Here is a 25,352-nt window from a genome sequence, read left to right on the forward strand (position 1 = left end):
AGGAGCTGCGTCCCCTCCGAAAGAGTCTGGGGGAGGCGACCCCGGCGCCGCCAGGCTTAAAGGGCCGCTCCCGGAGCCCCAGCCTCAGAACCCGGAGCACGCTCGCGCCACCCAGCCCGAGTTCGGGGCTGTCACTCAGGGCGCCGAGCCGCCCCTTCCGGCGACTCGCCGGGCCCGCCTCCCCCCCTCTTCCCTCCCCCACCCCTCCCCGTGCGAGTGTCTCCCTCTCCCTCTCGCTCCCTCTCTCTCTCCCTCTCTCTCTCTTTTGTGAGTTATAGCAACCGTTGCCTTGTGAATCAAGCGCCATAGTCACCGTAGTCCTGGCGACTGTTACCCATCAACAACAACTACTCCTCTCCTCCTCCTCCTCCTCCTCCTCCTCTTCCTCCTCCCCACCACCACCATCTCCATCACCCACCAACAACACCACAATAATCCACAGCCAAGGTGAATATGCTTCGGTCTCTACATGTGTGTGAATGCGTGTGAACGCGTGTGTCCGTGCGTGTGTGTCCGTGGGTGCGAGCTGAGTGTGGCTGTGCGGGGGGCTCACTCCTGACCCCGGGGGGCTGCCGCTGTGGCGCGCCTGCCGCGGGGCTCCGTCCCCCGGGCTTGTTTACAATGGACCGTGCGCGCCGCGGCTGGGTCGGGGGTGTGGGCGCCGCGCCGCCCGCCCGCCGGCCCCGGCCCTCGGCGGCCGCGCTTCAGGGATGGAGCGGGAGCTCGGGGGGCTGCGAGCGAGCGAGCGAGCGAGCGGGAGAGGGAGCCCCAGTTTTCCGCTGCAGATGGTGGAGCTCTTCCACTGAGGTCTGGTCTGAGGAGGAGGGTCAGGTGAAGAGCGAGATTTCGCCCCCCTCTCTTGAATTTTCCTCTCTGGCCAAGCGGCGGGCTTCCCGGTCTTTCCAGAGCGAAATAGACAACAATGTGCAGGGGGGCGGGTGTGGGGGACCCGAGAGGTGGTGTGTTGTTGTTGTTGTTGTTGTTCACTTGTGGGGCCTTGTTAGGGTTTTGTTGTTTTTCTCCTCGTACAACGGGCAACTTTTCCCACCGCCGATCCCTTTCCCCTTTGGCTCCTCTTTGCCTGGTGCCAAAGGGGCTGCTCGTCTTTGGCCCTCAGCTGCTGCCCGGTTTTCTCTTTCTTTTAAAACTGTGTTTTCTTTGTGCTGCAAACAGTCTTTAATATCCATTCTGCACTCTGCCCTCCCCCCTCTTGCCGCTCCCCCCCCCCCCCGCCACCCCTTCATGCACACCCATGGAAATCGGGGGGCCTCTACGCTGGTCTCTTTCCTGCACTGGGCAAGATCTTTATTTAAAGTGTGTTCCCCCACCCCCCGAGTGAGTGTGTGCGTGTGTGTGTGCGTGCGCGCGTATGATTGCCACCGGACGCAGGGCATCTGTGATACTTGGGTTAGTAGTTATTGACAGTGCTTTATCCTGCTTGCGGGGATGGGAGGGGTGCTGCTGGGAGGTTCCATTTCACTTTGCTGAACCTCCCCTCCCGCCAGTGGAGTGGGAACAATTTTCCCTGTGGTTCTGCGACTTGGTGTGCGATAAATAGGGAAAGGACTTCAGGCAGCTCAGCTCGGCGAGAACTCAGTTTACTGTGTTATTTGTGACAGTTAGGGCACTTGAAAGAGTTTTCCCCCTCCCCTCCCTTCTTCATCTCTGTTCGTTTTCCTTTGAGAGTTGAAATTGAAGTCAAGTTGTTCATAAAGAATGTATGAAGCTTCTCAACTTAAAACGTGTGTATATTTTACTTTCTTTGTGGTTATTAAGATCTAGGCATGTGTGTCCTTAACGTATTCGGTGTATTTACTTTGGGGGTGTTATTTAGACAGTGACTTAAGCCTGCTGGGAGAACTTTCTCCTTTTTAAGTCTGTCTTTGAAAAATCTTTTCTCGCTCTAGATTTTACTACTAAGGAGTCCTCAAATAGGACTTGGTTAGAGGTAACCAAGTTTTAGGGATCCTGTAAGTTTGTTCATTTTTCAGCCTAAAAATTACCAGTAAGAGTTTTGGATAGTGAATGTGTGCTATAACAAAATACAGTGCATTAAAATATTTGCACATAATTTTGAAGCTTCCAATTTGGATTTCTAAACATTCTTATTTAAATAGTTCAACAGCAAACATATTTGATTTACCTGGGAGAGTTGCCTGTGAATAATTTGACAGTATTAATTATTCTTAAAATCTTCAGTAAAACACTTGGGTAATTGTAATCCTGTTAAAAGCTAGTACGTCTTTAAAAATAATAGTTGGAGTTTAAAAAATAATGTCTTTTTTCAAATCATTTTCTTTGATAACTATCTTAAATGAAACTGATAATTTTATTCTAAATTCTTTCTCAGGGCATTCGGATTTCTTTTTGTTTATTCACCCCCTTCCCGACCTGGGTCCCATGCAAATCTCTAATACTAACTTGTATCTTTTTTTCTGTTCAGATGAGTGTCAAATGCCTGAACACTTTTGGATGGTGAAGTTCCTGGGTCCTTTAAACTCTCTCTGAAGTTAAGAGGAGTTTTGCTGTCTTGAGACAGTTTCAGACATCATGCCATTTACATAATAGATTTTCAGTTGAGTAGATTATTAGCTATTATGGTTCAGTATTTTTATTTGCGGTGTGCAATAACTTTTTTGAGGCATTTCACTCATTACAACTCATTATTCATTACGACTAAATTTATATTTTCCATAATTTAGATCTTCATTCACAGCTGATTTGAAAGCAGAACCTAAATTGAATTATTATCGATCCATCCTTCAAAGCACTTCTGTGGTATATAAGTTGTTGTTAGAGATTTGTCTCAAGTATGTTAACATTATTCATATGGACAGGTTAAGTTATAACCAGAAATAACTGATAAGTTTGAAGAGTTAACACAAGATACTTAGCCCTTCATTAAAAACATCATATATTACCTTCGATATTTTTTCCTAGAGAGATTTTACTATGTATATTCTTTTGTGTTTGCAGTTTTTAGACTAATAGAAGAAAGTGACAGCACTTCTAAAACTTCAACTGTTAAATAACAATTTAACCTTAAACAACCTAAACGTATAACTTGTTCTGAGTAGCTGAACATCTGTGATTTATTGCTTATCATAATACCTACCAGCTTTCTTGGATTATTTTGCCTATGAACTTAAATAAATAAATAAATACACATATGTATGTAGTACATAGTGAACTTAATCGCATTCTAATATGCATGATTGAACAATCCATGTTTTTGGTATATGAGGTAATATTCCCATAAATTTAAATATTTCTATAGTATGCAAATAATTTCATACCTAATCCATTCAGGTGATTAAAGATTTTTAATTTATAAATTAAATATACTTAAATACCCAAGTTATTTTATCCTAAATAAATTTAATGTTGATAATTTTGTTTCAAATGAGCACTTAAAAGAATGAATTGTATGTAAGATAGGTGCTATGTATTATAAAATGAAAATATGTGTTGTAACATGTTTCATTATCCTTGAAATGTGGATGTCTTCTCTGTGTTTTTCTCCAAACTTCCAACTGAGTAAATTAGTAGGTGGATATTACTTTTTTCAGACGTATGTATGTTTAAAAGCCTGGATATAGCATTCAAAGGGGTAATATGAGGAACATTAACAAAAAAGTATCCAAACAGTGTAATAGTGTTTCTTTGTTTTTGTGTTCTCTATCTATAGCAAGAACAGTGCTACTACAAAGAAATAAACTTCTGAATTATGGAGAAACTTTAAGAAGTGAACCTTAATTTATGAAGAGTCTGTTGCTTATTTTGTGTTGTTTTTATGTAGAGCCTTAAGTTAAAAATTTGGGCTATTAATAGTTTCTTTTGGGATAATTTGACTAGAAATCGTGGTGTTTGTACACACAAGTAAAGTTACTATCTTAAGGTTTTTAAATTTCCCTCTCTTCACAGGTGCATAGTGTTCCTGTGTTTTGGGAATCTAAGATTAAGTAAATTTGACTAAAACTAGCTTGTTAGGGACTCATGGTTGCTTTAAACAGGTGTCACTCTCATCATTTCTAGTGCTTTGTGTTGGGACTTTTGGTGGTTCACAAAAGAGTTGTCTAAAGCAGGTGGCATCTTTTTTTTTCTTTGTAAAATAGACTTTAGTTATTTTTCTAAGAAGATGCTTTTGTAAAGTAAAAAATTGGAAGTATATTAAATCAAAGTTTGTAATTTAACTAACCTAAGTTATTTCTGAGTCATTCTATTTTCAAGTTGCCAATTCTTTAACTCAACACTTAAGCATTTTATTAGACTTAATGATAAATTCCTTTTGAATCCAGAGAAAGTACACAGGGCACGTTCCATGCTTAAGTACGACAAATTTATCTGAAGCAAAAAGTCAAATAGGATTTGAATAAACTGAAATTTGGTTAAGGTGACAAGTTTCATCATCCCAGTCTTTAAAAAAACCTTTTTTTGCATGGTATTTTAATTTGAATGATCAATGTTTGAATTGGTATTGTTTTTATTCATTGATTATTTAAAATATTTTCTAACATTTTCCTGACTTTTATTGTGCCATAGTTTTTAGAGCTCTATTAAATGTTTCAAGTATTAATGTTTTAAATATGTACTTGAGTAAATAAAGGAGTATCAACCTATTGATTTCTAAGATTTATTTTTACTCTGATCTCTCCTTTTGTGAAAATTTTGTATGTATTATAACAAATGCACCAGAGGGTGCTATGCTGTTTGCAACATGAGATTATCATTACTAAGAATGTGAACTGATTAGAACCCTTATTTAAAGAAAAAATTTGATACATATGCATTCAAGCATATCATAGCCTTATTTCTGAGAAGTATAAATTTAATAAACTTTTAATTGTCAGTTTGATATAAAAGCCTGTTTCTGTACTAGTATATATATTAACAGAGCATAAAGCAATATTAAAGTTGATACCTTTGATACAGTTTGATGTTGACATTAATTCTATAGGCTTGTATACATTGATTATTTTGTTGGAATATTTAATATTAAAAAGTTTAGTTTAACTTAACCATATGCTTTTGCAGGATGTCTTTGTATTCTGTGAATTAGGTATACTGGAACACTTTTGTACATAGTGATTTACTTTCAATGGTGAAATATTTAAGAAAGTGTGTGGTGATATTAGTTATAGTGATGTAAACAATAATATTAAAAATTATTTAGAGAATTCAGTGCCACTTTATGCAAAGTAATCTGGTTTGATTATTTTAATACCACCTTACCTGAAAAATTTTAGTTTTTTTTTTCTTTGTCATGTACTTTTTGAGAGTGATCATGTATTGCTTTTTTGTATCTTACTGAGTACTTGTGGAGTTAGAACATTTTAAGCATAATTATTGTAGCCAATCTTTTGGAATTCTTGTATCATTACCTTTTGGAAAGACCTGGGGGCCTTTGAGCCATACCTGGCAGTGCTCAGGGCTTTCTCCTGGCTATGTGCTCAGGGATCACTCCTAGCATCACTCAAAGGACTACATGGGATGCCAGGAATAAAACCCACGTCAGCCTTTTTAATGCCTTATCCTTGTAATATCTTCTGGATCATATCATTAACTTTTTTTCCACTTAAGTAAATACTCTTAGAGAGAAATACTGAATCTGTGGTATTTGGTATCTCCTCAAGGAAGTTTTAGAAAGGTAAAGTTATAGCTATAAACATTTTCCTCCAAGCAATGGATTTATATTACTATCACACATTTAACTATAATCAGCAAAATGTGATGTTTTGTAAAAAATAAATAAGGCATACAACTTCAGGTTTTGGAATGCCACAAAGAATCTAAAACATCAACGGAGAGATACATTTAAAGTATTAGTCTTGGGGCCGGAGCGATAGCACAGCGGGTAGGGCGTTTGCCTTGCAAGCGGCCAACCCGGGTTCGATCCCCGGCATCCCATATGGTCTCCCGAGCACTGCCAGGAGTAATTCCTGAGTGCAGAGCCAGGAGTAACCCCTGAGCATCGCTGGGTGTGACCCAAAAAGCAAAAAAAAAAAAAAAAAAAAAAAAAAAAGATAAAGTATTAGTCTTGTTTTGTGTTTTTTCTTAAAAGCTGTATTTGCAGTTTATTGCAGTATCAACCACTTAGATTTTTAAATTGTTATGTGAAAGTTGTGTTTCAGAATTTTTGTATTTGAGGTTTAAATTTTTACATCAAAGTATAAGGTTTATTTTCTGAAATAAATAATTTTAAAATTTGAAATATATATGGCATATCAGATAGGTTTGTTTTTTTCTTTAAATTGATATATAAGAATAATTTGTTAAGAATCCAACCCTTGGGACCTGATAGTACTGTGAGATGGCACTTGCCTTGCATGCAACTGATCTGGTTTGATCCCAAGTACCACATAGAGTTTTCTGAGACGATCAGGATTGACCCCTGAGCAATTACTTATGTGGCCCACTGCCTTCCCCCACCAAAAAGACAAAAAAGTAAACACAGTCCTTATAGTCAGGTTTCGGATTAATTTATAGCTCTCCTTATAGTCAGGTTTCGGATTAATTTATAGCTCTCAGACCCTCGAGAAATTAATTGGCTTTATTTTAATCTCATCCCTCTTATCTCAAAAATAGGATCAATGTTACCTGTCTGCCATGTGGAGTTTTTTTGAGGATTAAAGTTAGTAATTCATATAATGTATCTTGGTCCAGTATTTAACGAAAAGAGTATATGTTGAATACAGGGTGGCTACTTAACATACTGTTAGAAAATACCAAGATAATATCTATTCGAACCATTTTACCAGTTAAGAGTTTTTATATGGGCTGGGGGTTTTGAAAAACTTTACCTGTTTATCTACCTTCGTAGCATAATTGTTCCCTTCTCTTCTGTTTGAAAAATAAAACAATGACATGGTGCTATTAATGTTTGATAAGCAGTCTTCTTATTACTCTAAATTATTAGGATGCTGTCCCAGTGTTATATTTTAGTTTAGCTCTGCCGACTTAATGTCATGAATTCTTTCTTGGATAACTTTTTTGATGCAGGGATCTCAGACCGAGGACTAATGATGCAACATTTTATAAACTCTTACAGTTCCTGTTACCTAGTTCATTATCCAATTTTTATTTTCCTTCTCAAAATTCATTTAAAAACTGAGTCCTAGTTACAAGCTTTGTCAAAAGTTTATTTACTAACATATAATGACAAGATAGTCTAGACAGGTATGTAAAGATGAATCTATTAAAAATTATTCCTAATTTTTTAATACACTGCTCTGAATTGTTATTTTACTAAGTGTCAGCAGATATGTGAAGTCACTACTTATATGCCTGCATCAATACCTATCCCAATCTTGAGGTTTAAAATAATCTTGAGGTGCTATCCAATATAACATAAATATAATATAGGATATATTGAGGAAAGATGTCACCTTTGTATTTCTTTCAGTGTTACAGCTGTCTAGAGGGAAATTTGGATTCAATATCTAAGGTTAGTCTTAAGAAGCAGTTTTTCTATTTTTCTAAACATTTAAGAATGAAACATTTTTTTTTTCATCTTAAAAATCTTTAATACCCCCAGTCTTTCTCAGACTGGAAATGTGATTTATACATTTCAGTAGGGATTTTACCTGATCATCTGTCACTTTTTTAATGCTGACATACTATGTATTATACAGACTTTTTGCGTCTTCTCTGTGCTGCTTCTCCTTTCTGTTAAGAACTTAACCATTTTTATTGGTAATTAGCCCCTTACAAGTAGGCTTACTCTTAGCTCAGTTATCTTTTCTTTCTCCAGTGAAATTGACACATTTGTAGAAGAACTTTTGGAAGATGTGTTAGGAAATGTGACTTAGATGGTAAGGTAATAATATTGTTAACATTTCTATCATTGATTATTTTTTTGTATTTCTCTTCAATTTACTCCCCTCTTGAACAAACACATAACCTTTTTCCACTAATGATATAAAATTACACTAATGTAAGTTGAGCATGATTTTGCCTCAGAGGGTACCCTTCTAAGATCTACAACTAAGCATTTTAAGTAAAATCTCTAATCCAAAAATACTTTTATGGTGGGGTGGGGGTGGGAGGGACATACCCAGCAGTGCTCAGGGGGGTACTCTTGTTGGTACTCAGGGGACTATATATATATATATATATATATATATATATATATATATATATATTTCTTTTTGGGTCACACCTGGTGATGCACAGGGGTTACTGCTGGCTCTGCACTCAGGAATTACCCCTGGCAGTGCTCAGGGGACCATATGGGATGTTGGGACTCGAACCCGGGTCGGCCATGTGCAAGACGCATGCCCTACCTACTGTGCTATTGCTCCAGCCCCCTCAGGGGACTATATGGGATGCAAGGCAAGAGCCCTACCTGTTGCACTGTCTCTACATCCCCAAAATACTGTCCTTGAAAGTCACACACACTTGCTCACTGCTGACTTTCTGTGATTTTTTTTCCCCCATTTCTTTTATTGGATGTTATAATGTACCAAAGAATACTTCTTGCCTCTGCTTTACAGTTTTCAGTCAAGACTGCTACAAGTTCCTGGTGTTTCCTATTTATATAAAATTGGACAAGGGATAGTAGAACTTTAGCCCAGAAAAATTTAGAACAAGAAAGCTGGTATGAAAATAAACGTATTTTCAGTGATGAAAGTATGGCGAGACACTGTGGAAGGATAAAGGTTAGAGGATAGTTAGGCTGATATATAAATGTCTTAAAAAGTGCCAGCCAAAGGAAGTCAAGAGGAGAAAAAAGGTTCTGTTCTGGTACTGAGTTGGCTGCCCCCCCCCTTTTTTTTTTATCTTCTTTCTGTCTGTCTTGTTTTTGTGCACACTCTGTACTCAGGAGTCATCCATGGTAGTGTTCAGAGAACTGTGTGGTGCTGGGGATAAGACCTGGGCTTCCAGCATATAAAAAAACTTGTGCTTCAGCCCTTTGTGCTATCTGCCTTTAAAACCCTGCCTTTAAAACTTTAGGTTGGCCACTTAAACTCTCCAAGTCTCAGTTGTTCCATTTGTAAAGTGAAGCTTTAGAGCTGTGTGACAACTAAAATTCCTTTCATTAATAGTTGGTGATTCCGGGGCTGGAGCAATAGCACAGCGGGTAGGGCATTTGCCTTGCACTCGGCCGACCCGGGTTCGATTCCCAGCATCCCATATGGTCCCCCGAGCACCGCCAGGAGTAATTCCGTAATTCCTGAGTGCGTGAGCCAGGAATAACCCCTGTGCATTGCCAGGTGTGACCCAGAAAGCAAAAAAAAAAAAAAAATGGTGATGCCCTGGTTAAGACTGTTGATGGGAAGTGGGAAGTATGCCTATATTATGGAGGCAGGATTTGGTGTTTCTCTCACTGATAGAACTTCAAAGGCAGTATTTTGCTTGCCTGCTCTTTCTTCCTGTAAGAATAACAAAGAAAAAAAAATCTAGAGCTTGGGTCCAATAACCATACCTATGACACAGACTCAAAGTTTCACTGTTTTGTTGGCCTCTTTAGGGAGCTGTGGCCAAGTGCCCTGATTTCCTCACCCACATTGGAATTGAGGGAGTCTCACAGCTTGAGCTCCTGCAGAGCCAGCTCCTGTAGATCTATGTGCCAGACAAATGTCTGACAGTTGGGGTTTCTTGCCTGTTGCTCACCAATGAGAGCAACATTTAAAACAGGACATAATTTCCCTAGTATGTGTGGATAAGATATTTGACAAGGTGGGGGATGGAGGGATATATGGACAGTGTTCACATCAAAAGCAATAAAACTTATCTTTTTCCTCATCTCTTTTCCATTTATTAAAACCATGATTTTTTTCTTCCCTGTATGATATTTAGCTGTTTTTGTTTCGTTTTGTTTTTGGGCCATGCACAGTGATGCTTGGAGTTTACTCTTGGCTCTGTGCTCAGGGATCATACCTAGTTGGGCTATGTGCAAGGCAAACACTACCTGCTGTAAAAATCACTCTGCCCCTATTTACCTGGTCTTGCAAAGGGAGAAGTTCCTGTTGAAAGAGTTGGGGGCTGTTAGAGTAATTGGGGAACCAAGCCTGGGATGCATTGCTATTATTCACATTAGTATTCTTTTATGAATTTCCACTTGCTGCTTTTAAAAAAAGTTTATATTTAGATAAGCATATTTAGATTTGATAAGCAGAAAAATTATTGTGTATTTTTACTAAATTTTATTTTAATGTTGACTTGGCAAGTAGACTTATCAAGTTTCCAGCATTGTATAAAATAAAAGGAAGAGTTTTTACAATTATTTTAGGCAAGTAATATATTCGTCTTATTTCATGTTTCTCACTAGTATTACAGTCTCTGAAAATTGATTATTTTTTGTTTTAAAATTAATGTTATTTTTAATTGATAAAAGCATTTAAACATCTGAAGTACAGTTGACATTTCAATACTTCGTACCATTTGTACGTTTCTGTATAATAGAATGGAGCACATTCTCAAAAATGTATCTGTCCGTCTTCAATCAATATAGTTAATAATGCAAAACCATTTTTAAAACTGTCAATTAAATTCCATGCTTTATTTTGCGAAAGATGAGGGAGGTAGCTGAAGAGGGGCAGGAAGAAAATATATCTTTAGAAATCATATCCTGTTTCTTCTTTAAAATGCAAGTGCTTTGAGTATTCTGTTGACTCGGGGTTGTAGTTTTCCTGGATTGTAAAGTTTTGATGAGGGTAAGGATTGAAGTTGCACTGGGGTCATGAGAATGAGACACTGAACTTACTTGGATGTTTCTTCCATATATTTCCCCCCCCCCCACTATAGTACTCTGCACAAAGCTCATCTTTATGAGTATGGACATTTTACTCCTTTGTATTTCTCAGTGATTCCTTTACTCAGACTGATTGTATTGTATGTGTTCGTCCCTTAAGATATTAGTGGATCTGAAATAATACTTTAGGGGTCCTTTTAAGAATCTTCTAAGTATATCATTTGGTTCTGCTGAAAGAGTGAGAAAATCTACTTGATGTGTTTAATAATGAAAATAATTTCTTAAATCTATCTACATTTTGTATTGTTTTGTGTATATTATGTTTTATTATATTGTACACATAGGATTTATAATATACATTGTTGTTTTGTGTGTAGTGTTTTTTAGTTTTAACTAGGTTTACCTCATGTTTAGACAACATTTAAGATAACCAAAGAGTATATAATATTATTTCATTGTTTCCTTTCATTGATTGGTATCAAATTATATCTGATGGTAATCTTGGGCTGAATTTTAATGAAGTAGAAGTTTATGGATCATTATTTAAAAACATGAAACTTCCTTTGTGATCTGAAAACCACCTTTACTATTTAATTATACAGTATGTATTTTAAGTGCCCAGTGAAAACCTAATTTGAAAAATTAATACACACATGCCAGATAAAATTACTTCTATGTTTTGCAACATGGTTGTAATCCAAGTTTCTAAATAGCTTTTTATAACTTTTTTTTACAAGAACTATATTAGGGTGTGATTATATTAAGAAAAATAGAGGTTAGATTAGATACTGTGTTTTGTGTGTATATGTGTATGCAAGCCATAGAAAGTCATTTCAATGCACATTTTATTTGTTGATATAAATTGCTATCAGTATTACTTTTTTAATTGGTTTTTGCATTATATGTAGTTTAGAGCAATATCTGATCCACCTGAAGGCTATTTTCTTGAAGCAAAGAAAATTGGGGGAAATATCTAAAAAATTCTTTGAATTACTTTTGTGTGATTTTGGGAACGGTTTATAATACTGTCTCATACGATTTTCAGAGGCCACCTTTAGTTAACAAAGGCTGTTAATTCTGAAGTTGAATTAAGTTATAGTTAAAGATAAAAATTGTAATTCATTTTCCAATTATAGTAGGCTAGGATGTTGTACTGCTGGATCAACATTTGATCTGCTTCCTTATTTTTGGAAATCTGCTGAGTTTTGAAATTTAAACCCTTTTAAATAATGTTGAATGAGTAGAGCTACATAATAGATGTGGGTTTATATTTCAGCAAAGGTTTGAGAGCCATATGGCTTATAAGTAAGGTGGGATTTTATTTGTGAAATTGGAAGAAAATGTATTTTAGTATTTTGCTTGTGTTAGACGTGCGTGAGCATTTATTGATGTTGATAGAAATGTGACTGTGGTCTGGGGTGCAGATCATAGTAATTTATGAGACCTCATTAGTGAACATGGTACTTCAGTCACTTAAGGCTGTACATGCTAAACTTGGAACTAAAGACTTCATATTGGACAATATAATCCTCGATATACTTTTGATCATTTACACTGCAGCCTGGAATTCCCAAACATATAGTACCTTTTTGTGTGATGCAGTATCTTTTAATTTTGGAAGTTCTGTTTACCTTTTGGTTTATGGACCTTAGAATGCCACTACATGAAGCTCTGTGCCCACCTCAGTCTGAGGGAAATGGCATATGAATGAGGGTAAATAGGGGTTGGAATATATAGTTATGAAAACTGGAGAATGAATAGCTATTGATATACATACAGAGAAAAAGAAGCTTCAATTTAGGGACTATAAAAAACCCAGTTTGCCTTGTTCAATGTATCTAGTAATGCTACCAGTATTATTAATTGCATTTCTAGTTTCTGATCCAAAGACATCTAGCAAATATGCTTGATAATTGTATATGTTAATCTGTGTGCTTGTCATTTTATGTAATTATCCTTTAGAATGAGGGATTAAATAATTTACATAATACTTATTAAATATGAGTGTATTTAATGGCAGATATTTGGTTAATATAGGGATCCTGAAATGGGTCATATTTCTATTGAGTTTTAAAAAATATTTTTGAAATATTTGAATATTTTGAAAGAAGTAAATGAGATATATTAGATGAAAATTTTATATTAGCTACATATGAATTTACTTATACCTTGGAAGTATGTACTATATTTTTAAGATTTCAAAGTATAGGGGCTGGAGTGATAGTACAGCGGGTAGGGCGTTTGCCTTGTACGTGGCCGACCCGGGTTCAAATCTGAGCATCCCATATGGTCCCCTGAGCACCTCCAGGGGTAATTCCTGAGTGCATGAGCCAGGAGTGACCCCTGTGCATTGCTGGGTGTGACCCAAAAAGCAAAAAAAAAAAAAAAGATTTCAAAGTATAGAAAACTGAAAAATGACATGATTGGAAATCAATAAGGATGGAAAAAGTAGATGGTATTAAGAATATAGTTAAATAAAATTAGATAGTTTAAAATAAAGATAAAATTAGGTAATATGAATCAGTTATATAGTACGAGTGATGAAATAATGGGTGGCTAGTATTGTTTTGCCTTACTCTGTGATTTTAACTAATAAGGTAGGCTGGGGAATAAACTGTACTTAAGTTTCATATGGGCACCAAATAAAAAAACCACTTTTTGTTGGAAATAGTTATAATCAGGCTTTGAAAACTTTGACCTTTATTACATGGGGTTTCATTATTAGTATTTTAATAATAACAGGGAAGCATTAAATTGAGATGCTGTATAAGAAATTTCTTGTAACTGATTACAAAGTTATCATATTAGTATACAAAATGTAATATAGTTGGGATATTTGCTTAGCTTATATGATATTTATTTTGACTTTTGGGTCTACACCCAGCTGTACACAGAGCTTACTCTGCGCCCTGTACTCAGAGATCTCTCTTGGTGGGCTTGGGGACCATAATGGGGTGTGAGGGATTAAAATCTGGGTCATCTTCTCGAAAGATAAGTGCCCTACCTAAAGTACTGTTAATGTAGCCATACATAGTATATTTAAAGACATTTACATTGGGAATGTCCGTATGTAGAGGAAAATTATACCTTAAATTTATATTCTTAAAATTTTCTTAGAACTTTAAATATGTTGAAGTAGAGAAAACAGTATGATGAACCCCAGGTGAACATCAATTTAATAATCAGTACTTTCTTTTTTCTTTGAGAAATGTAATTTGAAATACTTGTTTTCTGAAATAAATTTTGTTTTCTTTGCTTATCTAAGAGAAGTTTCAGTCAGATCATGAATACTTATATTTAAATATGTTCAATACAAAAAAGATAAAAGTGATTAATCCTCAAGTTGTTTTTATTTAGTGCAACATTTTTAAATCAGAATTTTTTTTCCTAGTTGTTGGTGAAATCTTTAGTACTTCTAGATTCTTCTTGAAATCTGACTTAACAATTTACAAAGGAGCAAGCACAGGAACAACAGCCCAGGTTGCAGAATGCTGGAGCATGTAGGTCTTGTGAGTTTCTCTTACAGGTGAAGTAGGGTTACTCCTTTGTAGATCATTTTGTAGAAAAGTGTTACTGGGTAGATTTTAGTGAACTATTGCAGGTTGGTAAGGAAAGAGAGCCAGTATTTTCTGGAAAGTTACCTTAAAGTTATTCTAGTTACTGAGCCGTAAAGAGTAGAAAGGAAGCACTTTCCATAGATAAGAGATAATATTCTTTTAATTTATGATACTCAAAGCAGTTAACTTTTTTTTTTTTTTTGCTTTTTGGGTCACACCTGGCAATGCACAGGGGTTACTCCTGGCTCTGCACTCAGGAATTACTCCTGGTGGTGCTCAGGGGACCATATTGGATGCTCGGGATCAAACCCGGGTCGGCTGTGTGCAAGGCAAACGCCCTACCCACTGTGCTATTGCTCCAGCCCCAGCAGTTAACTTTTTAAAATCAGTTCAGTGAAGGAGGAGGGTTCCTTAGGTTTTATTTACTGAAGTCAGGTATGGTTGAAGCTTCTTTTTGAAAGTTAGTCTTTTGCAAAAGAAAAAAACACATTATTCATGTTGGAAGTTATTCTGTAATGAGCAGACAAATAATGAGTAATGTCATTTTAATAAGTAACACAAAGTGTAGATCTAAATATTTTAAAAAGCTGGTGTTTCCTTGTTGTTTGAATCTAATTAAGCAATTAAGACTTGAGAAGTAAAAACATACACTTAACTAAGGCATTTTTATTTTTTTATGCCACACCTATAAGTGCTCAGAGCTTATTTGTGGCTTTGTGCTCAAAGATCACTCCTGGTAAGTCTCTGAGGGTCATGTGCCTGGGTAATCAAATCTGGTTCGTCCTTTTTTTTTTTTTTTAATTTTTATTAGTGAATCACTGTGAGGTACAGTTACAAACTTATGAACTTTTATGTTTGCATTTCGTTTACATCCCTCCACCAGTGTCCATTCTCCTCCACCAGTGTTCCCAGTATCCTGGTTTGTCCTTGTGCAAGGCAGTTCCTTACCTGCTATACTATCGTTTCCAGTCCTGGCCTATGTTTGTTTGTTTATTTATTTATTTACTTTTATTTATGTAAAGTTAAACTTCTTGACTCTGAAAATTGTGAAAGTTTCCATTAAAATGTATATAACTTAATATAGAATCTTTAGCATTAGGTATTTGTACTCCAGGTTAACCAGCAAAATAGCATAGTAAAGAGGTATAAAAATAATCAAAGTGATGCACTAATTTAGTGAACTTATTTTATGTAACTAAATTACTGTATCTATTTTTAAATTATTATCTTTCTACCATTGGAAATGTTTATGTTACAATATAATTCTGCATATTCTTACATATTTAAACTTTCCAAAAGTAGAAAGAAGGTGGGTTATATACAAGAAAATATCAGTTCAGACAAACTTCTAGTATAACCTTGTAGAATAAAAGATCATGAAATATACAGACTAACCTTCAGTACTATAGAAGATTTTGCTGTGAATTTAATGAAATATCAGTGTAAAGATTTAAAATATTTTTTATACCTTTAGAAATCTTTTTATTTTAAAGAAGATTATTCTCCCCCACACCTGCTGGTGCTTAGAGCTTACTCTTGGCTCTGCACTTAGGGTCTAAAGGCAGGGATTGTGTGGGTTGCCAGGGATCTACCCTAAGTTATAAGGGTAATCCTTATCCTTATAAAGGCTGTGTATAAGGCAGGCACCCTAGCCACTGTACTATTCCTCCAGCCCTAGAAATATTTTCTTAAAAAATTCAGACAACGTTGGTTTACAAGACTGGATATGTTTTAGGGGCATAATCTCACACCTCTTCAAAATAATGTTATCATGCCCAGCCTACCATCAGTGTACCAGCATCCCTTCTACACTGTCTGTTGGTGCACTCTCCCCTTTTCAGGCTTCTCCCCCATCAACATCTTAAGCTTAAAATCAAATTATAATTTTATTTGGCTCTTTGTTATTTTACATTCTTTATAACATTAGTAAAAACTGGTGAATTTATTTTGGTATTGAAAAACATTTGATTATCACAGCACTTATTATTGAATACAATCAAAGGATAAGCTCTTCCAGTGTTATATGGATCTACTTGTAGAAACTTCCAAATAGCAAGTGATTTAATATTCTAGTTTGATACCATATAAAGGAAAGCTTTATCTAAGAACTGACCCATATTTTCAAAATGACCCAGTTAGCATATAGCTAAACTTTTGGGTCTAGAATTAGAACCTCAAATACCCTTTGATAGATTCTACTTTCCTTAGAGGCTGAACTTCAGTCTTTTGCCTTGTTTCTATTCTATTACCATAATTTTCTGATCCTTTATTATATCTGGCTTTATGCAGCTGACCAAAAGGAAAAGTGCTAGTGCATAGTTAAAGAGGTGAAAAGTCTGTTGTGCTTCTAAAAGACACAAATATATTGTATTACAGTAGAGATATAATTAGAATGTTTTAGTAATAGATGTATTGAAACAATTTGGTGATTATCTATTTCAGCCTTCTCTTACTTAAAGAGAGAATATTTTAGATTAAATAATCTGCACAGGCTTTTCAACCAGTGTTCTGTCATAGCTTTTAGTTTTAAAGCCTTCTGTATTTAGTATACTTGTTTATTTTGTCTACAAGTTTGAACCCTTGTATGTTTAAATTTTGCTTTCTGAAAAAATTAATTTTTAAAAGTTTGCATTCAAATCGGATACATTTTTAAATTAAAAATTATTTGTTATAAATATTTGTATAAAGACTACTTTCAGAATGATACAGAAATAAAATTTATAAATAATCATGAACTGTTGTAAAGTAGGAAAACTATATTTGCCCTTCTTAAAAATACTATAATTTTATTCTTTTTTTTTTTTTTTTTTTTGCTTTTTGGGTCACACCCAGCAATGCACAGGGGTCACTCCTGGCTCATGCACTCAGGAATCACCCCTGGCGGCACTCAGGGGACCATATGGGATGCTGGGATTTGAACCCGGGTCGGCCACGTGCAAGGCTAACGCCCTACCCGCTGTGCTATCACTCCAGCCCTTATAATTTTATTCTTAATATTTATATTCCCTTTTGCTGGATGGTATATACACATATATATCATAATTAATATAAAGATAATTCTCAGGCCTGGTATGTTTTCTCTCCCCTCCCCCCCTTTTTTATGAGGGTAAGAATGGTGATATTCTAATGATTGTTAGGAAAAAATCCTTTGAGTTGCTAATTAAAAAAAAAAGCTGGAAACATTTGTTTCTATGGGTCATTCTTTTGTGAAACAAAAGTAAAATAACTGGCAGCTTGACATAAGCAGTACAAGTTGAAGCTTGCCCAGCAGGGCTTTAAAGGTGTTGCAGTGCTCTAAAGTAAGAGAAGCAAAAGAATGAGAATGTGAAGAGACTGCCCTTTATGCCATAGCAACCAGAAGCAAAACCAGAAGTCATGCTAGTGAAAATACTTAATTGAATTTTAGAAGGTTAGCTTGTTTACTGATTAAGAGTTTGAGTCTATGGCAGGAATAAGTGTTTTTCAAGATTTTTATGTCATTGTATGTCATGTTGTTTTGGAATTGGAAGTAAAATTATGAGGTCAGACTTGAAGTTAATTTTTATATCTTGTTTTTTGATAAAGAAGCACAATTTGTGTATCAAACTCATTTGATTATATTATTTGAAACACTTCCTCTAAAAGAGACCAAGAAAATGACAACTGAACTTTCTAATGGTAACTTGATGCTCTTACTAGTCTGGCTTGTGGTACCAAATCTGAAAGGATACACTTATATAAAACAGGAGTACATTTCCTTTAGGAGAAAACCATTTGTCATTCGCTCTTAACAAGGTAAATCCCAAGGGGCAGACCTTTCTTGTAAAAGCATTCCCTTTGGATTTATTCTCACCTTCAATAAAAATGGAGATACGATAAACAAAGGCATGATGAAATATTACTCAGATCTTGCATTTTTGCCTAGAAGTTCCTCATTCTTAGTGCTTATGATTTTATTTTTCTAATCTGATGCTGCTGTTTCATGTAAATTTCAGGACTCAGTAACAATGCATTAAATTGACTTTGCTTTGGATTAATTGGAGAAAAGTGGTTTGGGGGCTAGGGTGAGGGAACGGAATTTTAAATAACAATTTTTTTCAACTAACTATATTCCTTATCTGCCATCATGCCTACTTTCCTACTAAATGAAATGGAAATTATAAATATTAAACATGTAATTTAGGTGAGAAGAATGTGCTAAGTACTTATAAGACTTAAATTGAGATTTGAAAATAGAGGTTCGGTTACCAGAGTAACTAATACTAGATTGCTATATTTATTGGCTGTAAACAAGAATTATCTAAAAAATGGAATGCGGTCTTAATATCTTGTGAATTTATAGTCTGGATAAATTTGTATTAAACAGTTTCTAGATGTGGCTTAATAAGGGGCCAGAGAGATAGTACAGAGAGAAAAGTGCTTGCCCTTGCACTCAGCTAGTCAAGGCTCAATCTCCGGCCTGCATATGGTCCCCCAAGTCCCACCAGGAATGATCTCTGAGTACAGAGCTAGGAATAAGTCCTAATTATAGCCTAGAGTGGCCCCCAAATAAAACAAAACAAAACAAAATAAAAATATTAAATTAATAAATACCATAAAAAGAAGATAATTTGGTTGTCTTCGGAGAGCCCACAGTTAATGTTCCTGTTTTAGAAATATGTAGTGTTCCTTGCTTTCTGTTCATCAGAATTATTTAAGAAATATTTTTGAGTCTTAAGTCTATCATAGGGTTTGCTATTAGAATTCTTACCACCTAATACACATTTTCAAACATTTTTGCCACTCTGCTCTGTAACTTTTTTGAGAGCCTGGCTTATACTATTATGTAATTGAAGCATGAACTTTGGAGTAGTTTAGGTTTAAATCCCAGCTCTACTGCTAACCAGTACTTAAATGATAGGCAGAGACTACTTAAACTGAAATAAGTGTAACAAAATCTACTTTAAAATATTGTTTTATAAGATTATATTAGATGACAGAGGCAAAAAAAACCCCATTTTATTTGGATCATAAGTAAATGGCAGTTGCTATACTTTTCTTTTTTCTTTTTGGGTCACACCCAGTGATGCTCAGGGCTGACTCCTGGTTCTGCACTCAGGAATCACTCTTGGCAGTGCTCGGGGAACCATATGGGATGCTGGGAATCAAACCTGGGTCTGCTGTGTGGAACGCAAACTCCCTACCTGCTGTGCTATCACTCCAGCCCCAGTTGCTGCTATACTTTTATGTATGGTCACTTGAATACTGTGTTTTTTTTTTTAAATTTTTTAATTTTTACCTTTTGGGCTAGAGTGATGCACAGCGGGTAGGGCCGTTGCCTTGCGTGCTGCCGGCCCGGGTTCGAGTCCTCCGCCCCTCTCAGAGAGCCCGGCAAGCTACCAAGAGTATCTTGCCTGCGCAGCAGAGCCTGGCAAGCTACCCGTGGCGTATTCGATATGCCAAAAACAGTAACAACAAGTCTCACACTGGAGACGTTACTGGTGCCCACTCGAGCAAATCGATGAGCAACGAGATGACAGTGACAGTGATATAGGGATTTTTGCCTTTCATTATTCTTAGAATGCATTTCCCATCCTACTTAAATTGATCTCTCTTACAGTTAGAGTAGTTCCTTAATTGGTAAGTTCACTGTAATGAATTTTCTGTTACTGATTGGGAATAGTTATTTCCATTTTTGTTTGTAAGTGGTTGATCTCTCCAAATTGAAAGTTTACTGAGGACAGAGGATATAATTTTTCTAATACAGCACAAAACCCAATGCCTTTTGCTGTTATAAGTGATCATTATATAATGATTAAGCCTCAGAGTATTTAATCTTTAGATCTTATCAGATTATTAAAAATCTGTTTTTGCCTTTTTTTGGGGGGGTCACACCCGGTGATGCTTAGGGGTTCCTCCTGACTCTGCATTTAGGAGTTACTCCTGGCAGTATTCGAGGGACTATATGGGATTCTGGGGATCGAACCTGGATTGGCTTCGTGCAAGATAAACAACCTCCCCACTGTACTATCGCTCTGGCCCCAAGAAAACTTTTTTATTTTATGATTTCCCAACCATTTTTTAGAATGACTATTAGAGCAATGCATTGTTACTGTAAGTGGATTTGTTCACTTCATGTTTTTAAAAATTGATTTTATTACAGTAGAGGTATACAGCAGGTAGGGTGTTTGCCTTGCATGTGGCTGACCCAGGTTTGATTCCTCTGCCTCTCTTGGAGAGCCTGGCAAGCTATCGAGAGTATCTCACCCACACAGCAGAGCCTGAGAAGCTACCTGTGGAGTATTCAATATGCTAAAAACAGTAACAACAACAGTAACAACAGTAACAGTCTCACATGGAGATGTTACTGGTACCCTCTGGAGCAAATCAATGAGCAGAGGGATGACAGTGATGCAGTAATATAGAGGTATTACAGTAGTTAGATATGTGGTTACGTTTGTGATTCGCTTCCCCCCACACACTACCAAGAGTTTTACTGTTGAAAGATACAGTTATCAGCATTGATGCTAACTGTAGAAACTTTACCCTAAGAAAAATTAAAAAAAATGTTAATCTAGCTGTCACTCATAAATATACACATCAAGTTTCTTCTAATCAGTGTATTTCTTTCTGTATCACCTCTTGATGAGTGTTCTACTAGTTGCGGATAGTCATCTTAATTGCACTCTAAACTCAAGGGGTTCCCTTCAATTTCTAGAATCAGTTAAGTTGTTGTAAAAGCTCATTTTTACTTTTTGTATTCACCCATTTATTTATTGAGAAAATACTGCATGCATGTTATGGATTAAACTGTGAATTATTATAGAAATCAACAGTGAACAAAACTGATTGGGGCCGGAGAGAGAGAGAGTAGAGGGCTAAGGCTCTTGCCTTGCATTGTGGCTGACCCCAGTGCGATACCCAATACCCCATATGGTTCCTTGAGCACTCTTAAGAATGATCCCTAAGCACAGAGCCAGGAGTAAATCCCAAGCATCACTGTCTGTGGCCTCAAAATCCCTCTTCCTCCAAACAAACACACATGCACAGCCCCCCACCCCTAGTTTATAAGGTCACTGCTCTTTGGAGCTTTCAATCCAATAATTGGGGGTAAGAGTAAGAAAATAAATTAGTGCTGTAGTAGATGATTGTAAATGCTTATGAAAAAGAGGGCATATAGAAGGTTGATGATAAAGATAGAGGAGGTTGCAATTTAAAATAGGATGGTTAGGAAGACTTTACCGAGACATTTGCATAAAACTTGATTGTAGTAGATTTTTTATATTAATGTGGTTTTATATATTAATGATACTTTGATATTAGCCTCCTAGTGAGTCCTAATTATTTACATTGTTCTTAATACTTTATTTCCTGCCTATTTGCTACATTTTGTTTGTATTGTTTTTCCTAAATATACTGCCTACATTTGTAAATATATATGTGTGTATATGTATATATATGATATTTGGTTTGTTACATATATGTTTAAATATTAAGAAATAAAGACCCTTTTGAAAACTGCTCTTAGTTTATTTTGGGGAGGAAGGAAGGACATAGTGGAGTATACCCTGTTAGCTTCCAATTTGCAGGTTCTTTTGAAACATCTCTATTACTTAAATTTATTCACAAAATCAGAAAGAATTAATACATGTAACCGAACTGCTAGTTATACTGTTTGTTTATATGACTAATTTTAACTGGAGAAAGAATATATGATAACTCTGATTGGTTGCTTTTCAGTGTGTTAGAAGTTAGATTACCATGGTCTATATATTATAGATGTCGTATTTAGTCATCTTCAATCATTAATTTGTAATTTATAATTTAACAACAAATTATTAAACAATATAATATATTGTATATTATAACATATAAGGTACTATAAGTTTATAATATCTTATATGTGAAAAATAAAAATGTGAGGTTATTTAGATAAAAAAATTACCAGTGGAGGCAAATTGTCTTAAAATTTGCTATTTTGACAAATTATGCTTGTATTTTTAGGATGAGATTTTCAGTGTACTAAGAATCACTTTGTTTCAATTCCATGTCAAATATTCAGCAGCATATGCTAGTCATTTATTATATAATACACAGTTTTCTGGTATTTTAGATTATACTGTGTTGAAATGCATGTAAAATTTTAGGTATACATAATGTAATACATATTTTTTTTTAAAACTTGTAAGTTAAGAGTAGAAATTACTTTTGTGTCTTAAAATACAAATACTAGGAATGGAGAGATAGTGGGTAGGGAATACTTACCTTGCACATATCTGACCGAGTTTGATCCCTGTATACAGTCCCCTCAGTACGGCCAGGAGTAAGCCCTGACTTTAGCACCACAAAATGTGGTGCTAAAACATCGCCCCCCCCCCCCCCCAGAAAAAAAGCCCTAGCTTTATCTGTTTGAATTTGTATAATTGTAGGTGACTTTAATCCTGAGTCTGCATCTTTGAAAGTTGGTTAAATATCCAAACTTTAGTGCTTGAAGTTTTGAGTCAGAATGACCACATTTTAGCAAATGATAGGCCAGAGTTTATAAATACCTAGTATACCTGCCATTATAAATTACTATCATCACTGTCATCCCGTTGCTCATCGATTTGTTCGATTGGGCACCAGTAACATCTCTCATTGGGAGACTTATTGTTACTGTTTTTGGCATATCCAGTACGCCATGGGTAGCTTGCCAGGCTCTGCCATGCAGGCGAGATACCCTCTGTAGCTTGCCGGGTTCTCCGAGAGGGGTGAAGGAATTGAACACGGGTCGGCTGCGTGAAAGGTGAACGCCCTACCGCTGTGCTATCGCACCGGTTGGCTATTATAATTATAAATGAAAAAATATATAAGACAAATATAATATTATTTATATTTCTGTTGTTTATGAAAAATGTGTAAGCAATAGAAGACCTTAGAAATTAACAAATCTCATTATTCCTCTTTTCACCTTTTAATGAAATAATTTAGATGTGTAAAAATAGAATTGTCTGATAAAATAATAAAATGATTTCCTATGTACACTTCAGTCTGGTTTAATAGTTCACATCTTGTGGTTAATCTTTAATTTAGCTATAACCCTTCACTTCCCACCTATTCCATTTTTATTCTCCTCACATTTTACCAATGGAGAGAGACCCAGCCTGGATCAGGTTTAGTGCTCAGATTGCCAGTTCATTGCTCTGCTTCCATGCTTTGTTCATCTCCTTTGTGGATGGATGGAAGAAAAAATGAAAAGAACAAAGGGTAGTTCCCTGACACATATCTTTTAAGAATTTGAATTGTAAACTTTTATATTTGTAGTTTCAGATTTTAAGTTGAAATCAAAAACAAACTTTCAAAATTGGTAGCCTCCACTACAAGCTACAAGGACAGTTTGCTAGTACTTTGTGAGAATGTAACATTTATCTCAATATTAAGATGGTTTCTTTTCTTATGCTTTCTATTCACAAAATTTATTTTACTTTCAAAAATTTGTGTAGTATATATTTTTCTATTTTTTCCTTGATCAGGGTCAGATCCAGCCTTGCCTAGAGCTTTCTACTTGGTGCTTGGATTACTCATGGTGGGGCTTGGGGGCCACATGTGCTGGAGATCAAACCTGGTTCTACTGCATGCAAAACAAGTGCCTTACCCACTGTAATATCACTGCAGTCCTAAAAGTTTTTTTTCTAATTTAAGAAGTTTTAAATTATTTTAATTGATACCACTGTTCGAAATGAATATGTCACATTCCTTGTATACATTTAGTATTAAATTTTTTCTTCATTATTAGTATCTGTAAAGACTTGGTTAAAGACATTGTAAACTTAATTTAAACACATTTTGGGAAACATTTTTGAAGGAAGAATTAATATTTATGGCTCTGGTATTTTTTTCTTACAGCTAATAAAACACTACTGACATAAAGAACCTATACTTTTAATTAAATTTAATAAAATTTTGAAGGTTGAATGCAGTTCTATTAAAATACTCATTGAGGATATTTTTAAATAGAGTAGGTATGTATAAATAGTCAAATAAGATGTTACAGGTCCAAGAATTTTTTAGAAAGAGGCATAATATGTTGGATGAATATATTATTCTCTTTAAGTATATAGTCCTATGGTTCTTCGATACCACACTACATACATAATTATTGTAGCTTTGATGACAGAGGAACCCAGAAAACACCAATATGCTCTTTTCCAGTGAGACTTCCAATGTGGGGTAGCTATCCCTGTTGAAAAAAAAATAAATTTTGTTATTTATATTTGCCTCATTGCCTCTTAGTTAATGATGCCTGACCTGATTGGACATTCCGTATTAATTCAACCAATTTAGAGGTTTGATTATTACAATTTAAATTCTAGTTTGAGTACACTTGATAGTCACTGACCAAGTACAGTCTGTTTTAGAAATTCACCTAACACATGTGAATTTGATACTCATAAGTAGAATCAGATGCCAGTAATTTTATGACTGTTGTGTTGTTTGTATACATTTAATGTTTTATTATTTGAAAACTCAGTTTCATTACTTTCAAATAGGTTTTCGAACATTAGTTCCTGAGACTTTTGGTTTATTTTTTCTTTGTCTGAAGTGATAGTTGAGGGATCCTTACATCACTTCATTGTACAATTAAATTGCATCTTCTTGTTACTAATTACTAGTCTTTACGTAATAAATGTTACAAATATCAGAACATTGAAAGTATTTTCTGAGTTTCTGCATGCATTATGGCATAAAAGATGAATTACAGGAAATAAAGTTAATTTATGATTATTAAAATTTTGTATTTGTTTTCCTTTTCACCTTATCAGTATAATGAATCCTCTTGTTTCTCTTTAAAAATGTAATTCAGTAAAATGAATCCTCTGTTTCTCTAAAAATGTAATTCTATTTTTAGAACATTGTTTCTATCATCCTTTTTATCCTGTTTCTCCATTTGCTCTCTTCTGCTCTGCTTGGCTTTACTTAAAAGCTTTTTTTAGTTCTAAACCTTCTTAGCTAACTATTCTTTTCCTGCTAAAATCTCACTTCTTTGGTCAATGTTGCCTTTGCTTCCCTCAGCCTATTGCAGTTCTCTTTATTATTGGACTCTTTGTCTTTCTTTTTTGGACAGTTTTTCAGCATTCCTCTGTTCATTGTTTCTTGGTACTTTT

At 35.5% G+C, this 25,352-nt stretch overlaps 1 protein-coding gene across 7 annotated transcripts in view; it reads left to right on the plus strand.

Moving 5' to 3' along the window:
• The first annotated feature begins 216 nt into the window (after window positions 1-216).
• Window positions 217-25,352, plus strand: part of RFX3 (regulatory factor X3) — a 333,475-nt gene continuing 308,339 nt past the window's right edge. For 4 of the 7 annotated variants that reach the window (XM_055144130.1, XM_055144135.1, XM_055144140.1 and 1 more), the window contains exon 1: window positions 217-447. Coding sequence is in view for 1 of the 7 variants with exons in the window: in XM_055144149.1 (XP_055000124.1) it covers window positions 1,721-1,742 (22 nt within the window). In the remaining 6 variants the exon portion in view is untranslated. Of the gene's footprint in view, window positions 448-682; window positions 832-1,490; window positions 1,743-25,352 lie in introns of those variants that run through there. The other 3 variants (XM_055144166.1, XM_055144167.1, XM_055144149.1) reach the window with 3 other exon arrangements.

This window comes from Sorex araneus, chromosome 1 (assembly GCF_027595985.1).
Source record: "Sorex araneus isolate mSorAra2 chromosome 1, mSorAra2.pri, whole genome shotgun sequence".
In the NCBI taxonomy this organism is placed as follows: domain Eukaryota; kingdom Metazoa; phylum Chordata; class Mammalia; order Eulipotyphla; family Soricidae; genus Sorex; species Sorex araneus.